This window comes from Lactuca sativa, chromosome 4, assembly GCF_002870075.4.
Source record: "Lactuca sativa cultivar Salinas chromosome 4, Lsat_Salinas_v11, whole genome shotgun sequence".
NCBI lineage: Eukaryota > Viridiplantae > Streptophyta > Magnoliopsida > Asterales > Asteraceae > Lactuca > Lactuca sativa.
The window spans coordinates 38,236,142-38,250,201 of NC_056626.2; the positions used below are offsets into that span (position 1 = coordinate 38,236,142).

Sequence of the window (14,060 nt, forward strand, 5' to 3'; positions counted from 1 at the left end):
AATGAAAAAACTCAATGCATTAAAACTATTTTTAATAATTTTTTATATTATATATTTCGGATTTCGGATATCCGAAATATCCGAAATTTTCATATTTTAATATCCATATCTGAATCCGAAAAACCGGATATCCGAATTCCAGAAACCGGATATCCGAATTCCAGGTATCCGAATTTTCGGATATCCGATTTTTCGGGTATTTTCGGATCGGATTTTCGGATGCGGATATTTTTTACCACCCCTAATGTAAACTAATAAACACTAGAAAAAAAATGTTGTTAGTGTTTCATTATTGTAAAGTATATAATGCAAGAAATGGAAAAGACAATAATAAATAGAAAAAACTATCTATTGTAAACCAAACTAAATGGCTAAATTAGTACTCAAAACATAAGGAGCCTGACAACTATTTATTAGGGAATTATGCTAACTAGGAGGAGAGTTTTATCTATGTATAAAAGGTGCAGTGATACACAAAACCTAAAACGACTATAGCTAAATGAGATCAAAACCTTGGAGGCAACTTGGCTTAACTGATTGGCTGGATTAATTTATGTAAGGTAATTTTCACATTCTTCTAGAGTTTTCGATCCCACTATTTTTTCCAACAATTCCCCACTCCATCTATATCTCGTTCTAAAACTTTCAAAGTAAAATAAAAGACTATAATATTAACTATAATCATGCTAATGTGGATTTCTTTTGACCATTGGTGGCACTTCTATAGGCACTTATTTGATAACTTGATCATCTTACTTGTAGAAATTTGTATGGAAGGTGAACTCAGAACACCACTCAAGGTATACCTTTTTTCATTCATATTATTACAAGAAGTTTGGAATTATGTTTTTTTTTTGGAATACCGTCCTTTTAAACAAATAGTGTAGGGGGACTGTTCTCGGTAGTGTAAGGAATTATTATAATTGCTTTATGAAATGTAGTGCGATTTTTTTTTAGAACAGGGAGTTATTATATGTCTGGGATTAAACCTATGACATCCTTGTTGGAAATACTTTGTTAGACACCTTGTTAGCCAAGTAGACTAGCCCCAACTTGTGTGCAAATTATTTAATATACAAGAAAAATGGGTCCTCCGGTTCCCAATTGGTTTGTATATCTTTTTTTTCTTCTTCATTTTCAATTATATTTTATTGTGTCAGGTTAAGGATTGTTAAGTTTAATCAGTTTTACGAGGAATGCAATAGATGAACTTTAGTATCATTGTTTGTTTGTTTGTGTTTTTTTTTTTTTGAAATGATTGAAGATTTTTCTGTTTTAATTGATGAAAAAAAATGTTTGTCATCAGCATAAGTTTATATTATCTATGTGTGTGGATTATGAAGATGGGGAAAAATTATCATTTATTTTTTTCATTTTAAATTCTGTTCATATATTCATGTGAGCACAAAGTCTATTTCGAACTATAACTAGGTTCTACAAAAGATGCATTGAGATTTTGATTTACATTGATCTATTTCTAGGTCATCCAAAATGCATTGTCACATCATCATTACATTCTTCATACAACTCTATCAAAAAATTTCTACAATGTATTGAACTCTACAAATTTAAGAATTAAAAGTGTTTGATTTTTACAATTAAAGAGTTCAATGACCATTTAACTTATTATACATGACATTTCACAATAGTAGAGTTTAATCAATTAAATATCAATTAAACATGTCATCTCATTCAAACATCTTATTAAACCATGTATTAGGGATGCTCGATGCTTTAGGAACGATTTAGGTTTTACAACTTATAGATTTCATAAAAATATCAAAAGTGACACAATATTTGTTGACAATCAACTTTTATTTTTCCTACAAACTAAAACAAACAAACATGAACAAAATATTTTGTTAAAGGCACGAACATGAACAACAAAATGTTGGTGATTTTATATTAGGGGTGAGCATTTGGACCGGTGAACCGGACCGGACCGAACCGTTTTTTTGGACCCCCGGGCCGGTTCTCGGTTCTAAGATTTCTCGCCGGTCCGGTCCGGTTTTTACCGGGTTTAGAACCGGTTGGACATGATTAAGATTTTTGTGACGTTTTTTAAACACACATAACTCATTCGTTTTAAGTCGGATTGACATGCGGTTTTTTCCAACATTTAGTTTATAGTTTGTAGATGAATTTAGACTATAATTTTGTTTATTTTGGTATTATATTTACCGTGTTTCAATCCTTCAAAGTAGAGCTATCAAAGCTGAAAAAATTCAGCTTTTCAGCAACATTTTGTAAGCTGTGACGTTTTTTAAACACCCATAACTCATTCGTTTTAAGTCGGATTGACCTTCAATTTTTTCCAGCATTTAGTTTACAGTTTGTAGATGAGTTTAGACTATAATTTTGTTTATTTTGGTATTATATTCACTGAGTTACAATCTTTCAAAGTAGAGCTATCAAAGTTGAAAAAATTCAGCTTTTTAGCAAGATTTTATAATCTGACGTTTTTTAAACACCCATAACTCATTCGTTTTAAGTCGGATTGACCTACGGTTTTTTCCAACATTTAGTTTAAAATTTGTAGATGAATTTAGACTATAATTTTGTTTATTTTGGTATTATATTCATTGAGTTACAATCCTTCAATGTAGAGCTATCAAAGCTGAAATATTTCAGCTTTTTAGTATTATTTTATACTATAATTCCGAGTCCGCGTTTAGCACTTGTGGTAGAGTTGTAAGTGAGTATCAAACTAGTTTATCGACATTGATAGTTGAAGCTTTGTTATGCACCCAAGATTGGGTGATAAAGTTTACAAATCCGATAGTTGACAACGTTGATGACATCTTGAACGATGATGATATAGCTTTGGGTAAAAAAATTACAATCTTTATTCTTTTTTTATACAATTATTACTTTTTATTAAATACTAACAACATTTTCATTTGTGTTTATGTAGAGATTGCACAAGCTTTAAATATGTTACATATGGATGACAATGATATGGGGAAGAGGCCAATGGAAGATTAGATTATGAGTTTATGAAATTTGTTAGTTTGATTGATTTTAAAGTTTAAACTATGATTTTGTTGTTACGGTAATACTTTTGTATGTTTGTCTTAAAATTGTTTAACTTTTGTTGGTGAACTTGATTTATATGTTAGTTGCTTTTATTTGGAAAATTAATTTTTGCAAATTGCAAGCTATAATATTATACATCAATGTAGATTAGTTAGGCGTGAAACGGAAACATATTAATTTTGCAAGTTATAATATTATACATCAATGTAGATTACTTATTATACTCTAAGCAATTAAAGTTGTACCGGTCCAAACGGGTCCAAAAACCGGAAAACCCGGACCTGGATCCGGACCCGGACACGGACACGGACACGACTCATCCGGTCCGGTCCATGGTCCACAAAATTCTCCATAACCGGTCCGGTCCAAGAGCCGGTCCGGTCCGGGCCGGTCCAAATGCTCACCCCTATTTTATATCATCAATATTATTTAAGTGTAATAGATTAAATTTGTTGACCAAAAGTGATATTGTTGAATATTGAACAAATTTGGATGGTGTAGGAGTGCACACTTGTTCAAGTTTTTCAAGATTCAAAGTACACTGTTATTTAGGGGTGAAGCCCCTAAACGAACGGGGGTCTGGGGCAGCGCCCCTAACTGGGGTCGAAAGTTGACATTTTTTCCTTGAGATCCGTTTAATGACATGTTTGGTAGTTTTTTATGACAGTTTTCAGGAATCATACAACCGTTTTGGTCATTTTTCTGGTACATCTTTTGAAGAACATTTCACATACATTCTCTGATTTCGTATCTCTGACTTTCATCTAATTGAGTGTTCGGTCTGTACCATTGAAATACTTCAATTTGATAGTGATTCACGACTTTCAGAGAATCCAAGCAATCTGTTCATCCCCTTTTTCTAACACAAAACTTATTTTTTTAGAATGGCTTACACATGCACCCACTAACTCTACTCTAAAATCTACATCTTTCACATCAAGGCTTGAACTCTAAAGGTTGAAGGACACTTATTCATCGACTTGTTAAGGGCCAAAGACCATTTGTTTATCTATTTGTGTTTGTTTATTTGCTCAGTTCACTTAAACAAACAAACATGAACATACCCTTGTTCTTGTTTGCTCGATTTGTTTACAACCCAAATTATATTCAACTTTTATGAAAATGCATTAGTGTTAATTTCTATTAAAAACTTGATTTTGATATCATTAAGTAGGATTTATGTTTCTTATTTGCTATGATATTTTAACATCACTTCTAATCAAAGATTGTCTTTAGTAGAACAACAAAATTAATCAAGCAACTAAGTCTCATTCATAGAAAATAGATTGGTTTGCAATCCAATCTGGTAGTCTAAAAACCAAATTATCCCATAAATTACTCGTATATGCTTCCCATAAATCAACCACATCACAAAAACTCACCCAATCATGTTCCACACTCCCACCACCATTAAAGATCACCTCTGCTAAATCTTCATCCTTCAAACTTTCAACCTTCAAAAGGCGAATTTCCTCCCTTTGTGACATAGAAACCTGAACTACATTCATAGCTTCCATTTTGAATTCTGATCTCTTCAACTCTGTGGGACCCTTCCAATGGTAAAACTGAACCACCTATTAAAAATTTACAAAAAATATTGGTAAAATTGATTTGGTTATCAACAGTGTTCAGATATTTAAATAATAGTCAAACATTTTCACCTGAAGCAGATGTAATATGTTTGAGAATTCCTTGTCAAACAAATCATTTCCTTTTACCAAATGTAAAGGTTCAAGCAGTATGTCAGAGAAATCCATGGACGATTTTACCCTTGCATCTTTACAACAAAACTGGTATCCTAAAACATGTAGTCTTCCACATCTTATATCAAATCCTGATTGGTATTTTAAAGATTCTTCAGATGGAAACCAGTACATGTTCTGTGAGGCTGGAAATGGAAGGTAGGGTTTTGAATAGGTGTCAGAAGAATTGCATGGATGTTTAGTTAGAGATGAAATCAGTTTAACATCTTCATCATGAGATTTATCACGGGTAAACCATAATGTTAGAGTCAGTCTTTCACCATTTGTAATCTGCAATTAACAAAATTAAGTATTTCTATCTTTATAAATAATACTGTCAAAGTGATTTACAGTTTATGAAGTTTATAAAGATACCTCTTCGACAGAATGAACATTTCGGGTGTCAGCAGTGTATATTAGAACATCCTAATGAAGTTAGAAGAAGTAGCAGAAAGCCATTCGACATAAGAAGAAGAAGAAGAAGAGAATATATATAGTAACAGAAGTATAAACTTACACCAGCCATGGGGACGAATGTTGCAGGGTTGCCATCTTGGAAGTGAAAGAGACCACCATTAAAATCGACGCCATAACTATTCAAATAACATACTGCCTTAAGAAAAGTTGAATACCACGATTAGAGTGATGATGAGCATTAATTACACAATTGAAGAATGAAATTTGTGTACCGCATAATCACGTTGCTTGAGATATGGTCTGTTATCGTCGCTATGCCACCCGATGCTTGCACCTTTGCACCAACTGATCAAACCAGTGAATTCGATGAACAGCTCATATTCACAACCGAAGAATTCTTCCACTTTCTCTTTGAGTTTCTCTGTGATTCACCAAAACAAGATAACTGTTATTAGTATTACCAACTAGTTTTTCACTAATTGCAAAAAGAAATCGAGTCCGTTACCTCGAATGGGGAGAAAGGGAAGAATCAAATGAGGAGAGTTGGTGGCAATGAGATGAGAAAGTGTAGTCGAAAACACATTTTCTCTGTACCCGATTGTGCTGCAGCTCTTGTGTATGAATTCAAGCTCCTGTAAGTCAATGGATTTATATGTGAAGCCCTAATTGAAAATTAATAACCATGAACAGGGAAATAGTATTTGTCAAGAGTGCCGGTAGAATGTCGTGAATGGAGACGAACCTTGCAGAGATCAGGGGAGAGAAAGTCGTGGAGGATGAGACGCGGATGTTCAGAGTCCGCCATTGAATTAGATGTACCGGTGGCGGTGGGGGAATGAATTCCGGCGGAGGACATAGTTTAATTCTTTTTGTTGTGATATAAAGACCCCTAATCATTTGTATAATAACACTCTGCCCCTTTACATTTTTCCCCCTACTCATAGTCGTTGCCGTTGCCATTGCCATATCACCCGACCTTTTTAGCTAGACTCATCAACATTTTTTAATCGGGATAATAGTAATTTAATAGCTTAATATTGTAATGAACTTTTTTGATTTTGTTATCTTACCGGTATTTTATGGGTTTACTAGTTACGATTTTACATGACATATCATTTGTCTCGATGTAAAAGAAAACAAAATGTTCAATGATAGAATTCAAACTCATGATCTCATGAACAAAGGCACAAGCTTTACCACCAAGCCAAGGTGTAATTTTGTAATTGATCCTTGACCAATACTCCTATGTAATTTATACATTCTATTAGGGAATATATATATATATATATATATATATATATATATATATATATATATATATATATATATATATATATATATATATATATATATATATATATATATTAAGAAATAGGGTTATACAGCCATTGTTTTTTAAATTGACGCCACTTTTTGTTCATACGTGTTTTTTACGGTAGAAACTTTAACTACAAAGCTAGCTAAAAGCAAACAAAAAAGAATAACGTAGTTCAAAATTACATGACCGGGTTATTGGTACGCGGCCAATGACATCGGACTGGACTTAGTCATATAAACCGTGCGTCGTCACCAGTTATGGTTGGCCTTAGTATTTCTATGACAAGGCCATTTAAAAGCAAAAGCTACAATAGTATAAAAAATGGAAGCTTTTCTATATTGTTGATGCCGGAAAACTATAGTGTTTGTAAGACCACAAAACCCCAAGAAGTGTCGAAAATACCGATTCCAAGAATTTTCGTTTCAATTGGACCACCATATGCAACCAATCCATTGAAATATATATATATATATATATATATATATATATATATATATATATATATATATATATATATATATATATATATATATATATATATGACGTTTGAAAAATAAGGATTATCCATGTCTATCCAAACACACATTATTTGTCATATCTCACGAGCCAAATCACAACGAAGAATAAATGATAGACACCTTCTAAATGAATAGATCAATAGGATACAAAGTTGAGTCAATGTCAATCCCTCTTTTATCCAAGTTCACTGGAGTAGGAAGACGATCAAAAACTAACGGCCAAACAAAAATGTTAATCTTTATAGGAACAAACCTATTCCACCTAGTAAGTATGTCAATAGATGGGAAAACCACATTATCGATCTGATGTCGCACTGATACAGTTGTGAACTTACCCGACGACTCCAAATTACACCTCTATCTACCCAAAGAATCGGTGATGGTGACCTCCACTAGCAAAGACATCAAAGCAAAGCGTTGAATACTCTCTTCACCACCCCGAATATCATGTCTCCAAGAAAATCTCCAATTCTGCATAAACCAAAAGTATTAAACAAGTGTATTTTTATTGTCCGTAAGAGCAAACAATCTAGGAAAATGTTTTTTAAAAAAGGGTTCGTTTCCACACCACAAATCTGTTTAAAATTTTGAATCTGTCTAATCCACCCACTTCTAGCATGGCCTCTATCAAATCACCCAGCAAACCATAACAAGCTTTAATCACTCTAACCCAAAGAGAGTTATAATCATTAAAAAAAACGTCACCTCCAGTTATATAACAAAGAAAAATTAAAAGAGGACAAACTCCCAACATCTAAGCCCCCATTACCTCTAGAGTTTAAAATAACATTCCACTTTACTCAACACAACTTTCGTTTATGTGGTTCTGCACCCCAAAAGATCTAGCCTTAATGGACTCCTTAGCAACACCAACTGAAAGTCTAAACAACGACATGTAGTAAATCCTTAAACTCCTAAGAATCGACTTAAGCAAAGTAAGACGACCCCATATGGAAAACATTAAAAAGAGTTAGAATCATTAAATAAAACGCCACCTCTACTTCTACTATAATAAATGAAGATTCATTTTTTCACAGTCAATCAATCATGAATTTTGACAATTGTCATTTTATTATATTTTTAAAATAAATAATATCCACATGTCAATTTCTGATTTTTTTCAAATTTTAAAATTTAAAAGCCATATAATACTTATAATTATATATATAAACTAGGTGTAACACCCGTGTGTTACACGGGTTTTGATCAAGGTTTAAACACGGGTGTTCGATACCTGTCTATTGTGCTATGTTATTTACAACAAGATACAATGCCTTAGGTAGAAAGTAGTTATATTGGTAGGATAAACTGTTGCGTAATTATCTACCGTAATAAATGAAGGTTTTTTTGCCACTTGTCATACTCTCATTCAATTTGTCACATGTAATTTTATGGTAATTTTACATTAATTTTTATTCCACTTGTCATTTTATGGTTTTTCTATTTTAAATGTCAAATATTATTTAAATCTAATAATAAATGTATATCAATTTCATTAATGGACTTTCCTTCTAATTTCAAAATTACTAAATTAAAGTTTCATTAATTTCCTTTATTTATTTATTTAAATTATTTGTTTAAATTTAAAAAAAGAAAAAAAACACTTTAATTTTTATAATTCAATATTTTTCTCACTTTTCTTATAAATTCAAACTTCTCAAATATTTTAAATTTTATATTATTTTTTTTAAATAAAATCATTAATACATGGGTCTCATACCTAGTCTGTTATTTAATAATTGTCAATACAAGGCAGAAATCGAAGTAAATACATATATTATTTAAGTAAAGAAGGATAAAACCTAAATTAAACATGCAGCAAAATCTGTGATTTGAAGCAAATACATATATTTATAAGTTTTTAAAATGTTATGGGTGGAATTGTTTGTTTAAACAAATATTTCTAGAGGCATTAGCATTATATTGAGAAACATATGTTAAAATGGCCAAGAGATTTTACATATTTTACAAATAAAACGAATAACATGTTATTTTTCTTTTTTATGCCGGCTATATAACGCGCGTACAAAGGGAACTCGAAATGGATATATAAGACATGCCAAAACTTTGAAAAAAACAATTCAGAGCTTCTTCTTTCTTTTTGAACAACTCTGGAGCTTATTCTATAATGGCGTTTTCTTCCATTTCTTGGTCCTTTACAATATTTTTCATAATTTTGCAAATGTTAATCATGTTATGGAGTGGTAGCTGGCATGCTAATGGATGTTATACCTCCATCTTCAGCTTCGGTGACTCCCTAACAGACACCGGTAACTTAAAACAAGTGGCCTCCATAACCGACGGGTTCTTTCCTTTTCTTCAGCCGCCTTACGGTGAAACCTTCTTTCATAAACCCACTGGTCGTTGCTCAGATGGCCGACTAATCATTGATTTTCTAGGTAACTCCTCTTCCTCTATGTGTGTGTAAATAATACTATCTACTAAACGTTTCTAGGAAGAAAATAATGCATGCACTTGGTGAATGACTACATTGTTTTTTGGTTTAATTATGAAGCTGAGAGTCTCGGGTTGCCATTGGTACGACCATTTCTGCATGACTGTGACAGTGTCATTGAGCCGGGACAAGGAGTTAACTATGCTGTGGTGGGCGCGACAGCATTGAATTCATCGTTTCTTGAAGCAAGAGGAACTGTTAATGATTTGACAAATGCCTCTTTAGGAGTTCAGTTGGCATGGTTTAAACAACCATTAGCTTCTATTTGCAGCAACGTTTCAGGTAACCAATTAAGCAGTTGTAGTCTATACTCTATACAACAAGGTTCTACAATATACCATATTTGCAGCCATATGGGTGGAATTATATCACTTGATATTAAATTAACATTGTTTAGTGTTTTTAATTGTTGGCAGATTGTAGAAACTTAATTGGACGTTCTTTGATCTTAGTTGGAGAGATTGGTGGAAACGATTACAACTATCCGATAACAGATGGAAAAACCATTGATGAGGTCGAACCATTCGTTCCTCTAGGTAACTGATACCATCGTCTCAACTGTCGATGTAATTAGAAGCCACTCAACTCATACAAAACACATTTTAAATCATCAACATCAACATCACGCCCAAGTTAAAATGTCTTTCAAATACAAGAATTAATTCAGATGGGGGCACAAACACTGGTCGTTCCAGGAGAATTTCCACTTGGATGTTCTTCTCAATATTTAACAATACGTGGTTCCGAAAGTGAAGAGTATGATAGCACAACAGGCTGCCTCATCAAGTTCAATAAATTTGCCGAATACCACAATGAACTGCTGCAAACGAAACTAAATCAGCTTCGAGAGCTTCATCCCAATGCCATCATCATCTACGCTGACTACTACAATGCTGCCATGCAATTTATCCGTTCTCCAGATAAATTTGGTGCATAATATATATGTGTTCCGAAACTAACTTGAATCATTTTCTGCATCTCAAATATTAATGTGATTTCATGTCTATATTGTCCATTAATGGCATTGTAGGATTTACAAATGGTGCTCTGAAGGCATGTTGTGGAGTTGGAGGTCTGTATAACTACAACAGATCATCTCAATGTGGATTGCCGTGTGTGCCTGTGTGTGATGATCCGAATACATATGCTGTGTGGGATGGAATACACTATACAGAAGCAGCATACAGAATAATTTCCGACAGTTTATTTCAAGGGCCATACACTTGGCCCCAGTTTAATTTGGTGTGCCCATTTCATTTGGTGGCGAGCTCATAGGAATATGTATGCTAATATGTAATCTAGATATTTGCTCAAATCCTCCTTAATAAATAAAGAACTTTTTGCCACTTGTCATCTTCTTAGACATTTGTCCACATGTCATTTTCTTATAATTTAGGTTTTCTTTTTACATAGTCTAGAAAAATTACACCCTGGATTTTTTAAATAAGGAAATTTTTTCAGAGTTAAAAATATTGATTCCTAATTTATGGGGATTAATTTTGTGGAATTGATTTGGAGGAATGATTTGGGCAATTTTAAATGAATATAAGTTCAAAGCAATTAATTAATATCATAACCAAGACACGTAATGTGACATCCCCAAAATCACGGCCAGAAAAGACCGGTTTGTTTATGCTTTGTTTAAAAATCAGAGTTACATTTTAAATAAAAGTGTTGCGGAATTTGTCCCAAAACAAGATATGATAAAGATTTATCAAAAGCATTTCCATAGAAATGTATTTCATTAAAAGACTTGGGATGTCATGTTCGTACAGATCAAAAGCATAAACAGTACAATATAAGCCTTACTACATTATTTCATATCTACAGGCCTATATCCGTAATCCCTCGTCCAAAACATCACATCTATGCTCATGCGCCACTACCTGTAATACATAAAACTGAGTGGGTTAGGCTTGGGAGCCTGGTGAGCACATAGGGTTTTCAACCCACAATAAATAAGTTTATTAATTTCATCAATCAACAATAACCCGATTACCCGTTCCCGTTATCCTCACTTTACGTCCCTAAACACCTATCATAAGGGACCTAGCCTAAGGATCATCATCGGGACGGACACTACTACTAAGGGGATTCCTCAGCAATAAATGTCCTAAAGGCAACCATGTGGGGGATGGAGTACACCGGTGAACACATCGTTCACAAACACCTACAGGTTGCGAGCCTGCTAGTGTTCCACTGGACTGTCTAGAAGAGTCCGTGGTCGTCATCCATACTCCGCTAGATGACAGAAACAACAACATCAACATCGAGGCCTCTCATCATTTTATCACACATCAGCTATTACATCTACCCATGTTTTACCCCAACATTTTCGTAGATATAAAATACATATACATTTTAAATCATTGAAAACATGTATAACAATGTTCATCCAGCATAGATAGCAAGTATTCAGATAATATACACACATAGCACGTAATTTATATAAAATACTTCATATCTATGTATAAGCTGAAAGTAACTATGCACTCACCTGATTAGGTGGTGACTCAGCACTCGGACAGCGCTTCGATACTCTCAAAACGATATTCCTTCGATAAAACAGCGATTTTTATCGAGAACCGGGACTTAATTGGAGCAGCGTTTCGAAACCGAAAAACTCCTTTTTCTCGGGACTCCAGGAGCCTCGGGGCTTCCCTAGGGTGCTAAGGGGCTTAACTAGGGTTTAGAGGTGTTTTGGGGTTGTAGAGAGAGAAAGAAGTTAGAGAGAGAGTGAAGAAAGGTGTGAAAAATGAAGGAAAATCGGCCCCTTTTTATAGTCCTGCGAGGCCTCGGTACGCTGGGCGTACCTCGGACCTACGCGGGGCGTAACCATCGGATAAGGGCGCCACCTCGGTCCAGCTGGCTTGCACTCCGGAAGAGATAAGGGCGAGGGTACGCGGGGCGTACTGGCTTCGGACGCGGAGCGTACAGCGAGGGCAGGTGTCATCATCCGAAGCGCGTTCCTTCATCAGCGATGGGCGGCCCAGATGCAGCCACGTCATCAGCCTCGCAACAGACTTCGCATTTTCATACTTCAACTTTAAAAATTCGTAACTTTCGCGTACGACCTCTGTTTTCGACGTTCTTTATATCCACGCGAAGGTGGGAACGTACTCTACAACTTTCGTTTAGACTCCGTCGGCTAATTTTGGCTCGATTTTAAATTTTATATTATTAACGGGCCGGGACACGATTGGTCCGTTAAATCCTCATAACTTCTTCATCCGACATCCGTTTTCACCCATCTTTTTCTCGTTACGCTACCCTTAACGAGATCTTCGATTCTCGTTCAGGTCGTGTCGGCTAAAAACCGCTCGATCTAATATTCGAATTTCAGGCTGTACACTGCTATTCCGAAACTTCGAAAAATCATAACTTCTTCATACGAAGTCAGATTTGGGCGTTCTTTTTATCGATGTTCTTATTTTAACATATTCTACGACTTTCGTTTAGATCGCTAAGGCTAAATCTTGCTCTATCGTAAATTCACTATTTACGCTTCCCGGTGCCGTGCCGGTTTTACCGTAAAACTTCGACGGGTCATAACTTCTTCGTTATAACTCGGATTTCGGCATTCTTTATATGTACGGAAACCTTGAGACATATTCTACAACTTTATGTAGAGATATCGGGATTATCTTATACTTTAATTTTGACGCTTATTTTTATTATTTATTAATTATACATTTATAATTAAATTATAAGCACATAAATACACATAATTCACATAATACTCAAATATTTCATCTTTATTACTTCAAAAAGAGTTACAAGAGTTGACCTAGACAATTACATTGACAAAAATGCTTAGCCCTGAAACCCGGGCGTTACACGTAATTTCTTTTTTTGCTTTTTCATATATGTCATATATGTGCATTAAAATTTTACTATTTACCGTTTTGACAATTCATATTTCTAAATAAGTGAGTTTGTACGTACGTTTATTGAATTGTTCCTTGTAATATCTTACATTCATTTCTTTCAATAGTTATCTTTATTAGTATATATAGATTGAAATACTTACGTATTCATCATTTAAGTTGTATTTAATATGAAATTATACTTTAAAAATGTTTAATGTTTAAACCTTGATCAAAACCCGTGTAACACACGGGTGTTACACCTAGTTTTTTTCACACAATTTGTTACAGGTGTAAGGTGTAACACCCGTGTGTTACACGGGTTTTGATCAAGGTTTAAACATTAAACATTTTTAAAGTATAATTTCATATTAAATACAACTTAAATGATGAATACGTAAGTATTTCAATCTATATATACTAATAAAGATAACTATTGAAAGAAATGAATGTAAGATATTACAAGGAACAATTCAATAAACGTACGTACAAACTCATTTATTTAGAAATATGAATTGTCAAAACGGTAAATAGTAAAATTTTAATGCACATATATGACATATATGAAAAAGCAACAAAGGAAATTACGTGTCTTGGTTATGATATTAATTAATAGCTTTGAACTTATATTCATTTAAAATTGCCCAAATCATTCCTCCAAATCAATTCCACAAAATTAATCCCCATAAATTAGGAATCAATATTTTT

The 14,060-nt window shown here is 33.7% G+C and overlaps 2 protein-coding genes across 2 annotated transcripts; one reads left to right on the plus strand and one right to left on the minus strand.

Annotated features, from left to right (window-relative positions):
- Positions 1-4,285: 4,285 nt before the first annotated feature.
- LOC111917745 (uncharacterized) lies at positions 4,286-6,093 on the minus strand. Its single transcript, XM_023913404.3, has 7 exons — positions 5,938-6,093; positions 5,701-5,827; positions 5,468-5,616; positions 5,296-5,391; positions 5,154-5,204; positions 4,698-5,069; positions 4,286-4,610 (listed from the first exon to the last, which is right to left on the minus strand). Exons 1-7 carry the CDS (start codon positions 6,049-6,051, stop codon positions 4,305-4,307), a joined length of 1,215 nt encoding a protein of 404 aa, XP_023769172.1. The 5' UTR covers positions 6,052-6,093; the 3' UTR covers positions 4,286-4,304.
- Positions 6,094-9,097: 3,004 nt separating this feature from the next.
- On the plus strand, positions 9,098-10,823 carry LOC111917744 (GDSL esterase/lipase At1g28570-like). The gene is made up of 4 exons (XM_052770190.1): positions 9,098-9,430; positions 9,547-9,768; positions 9,903-10,022; positions 10,143-10,823. The coding sequence occupies exons 1-4, from the start codon at positions 9,160-9,162 to the stop codon at positions 10,421-10,423; spliced, it is 894 nt and encodes a 297-aa protein (XP_052626150.1). The 5' UTR covers positions 9,098-9,159; the 3' UTR covers positions 10,424-10,823.
- The last annotated feature ends 3,237 nt before the right edge of the window (positions 10,824-14,060 follow it).

What these genes read in the sequence shown, in the direction of transcription:
- LOC111917745 (XM_023913404.3), bottom strand. Translation starts at nt 6,051, where the DNA reads ATGTCCTCCGCCGGAATTCATTCCCCCACCGCCACCGGTACATCTAAT. An exon ending in TCTCCCCTGATCTCTGCAAG is followed by an intron (nt 5,828 to 5,937) that starts GTTCGTCTCCAT and finishes ATTGACTTACAG; the next exon opens with GAGCTTGAATTCATACACAA. An exon ending in CATTCGTCCCCATGGCTGGT is followed by an intron (nt 5,205 to 5,295) that starts GTAAGTTTATAC and finishes TAACTTCATTAG; the next exon opens with GATGTTCTAATATACACTGC.
- LOC111917744 (XM_052770190.1), top strand. Translation starts at nt 9,160, where the DNA reads ATGGCGTTTTCTTCCATTTCTTGGTCCTTTACAATATTTTTCATAATT. An exon ending in ACTAATCATTGATTTTCTAG is followed by an intron (nt 9,431 to 9,546) that starts GTAACTCCTCTT and finishes TTAATTATGAAG; the next exon opens with CTGAGAGTCTCGGGTTGCCA. An exon ending in TATTTGCAGCAACGTTTCAG is followed by an intron (nt 9,769 to 9,902) that starts GTAACCAATTAA and finishes AATTGTTGGCAG; the next exon opens with ATTGTAGAAACTTAATTGGA.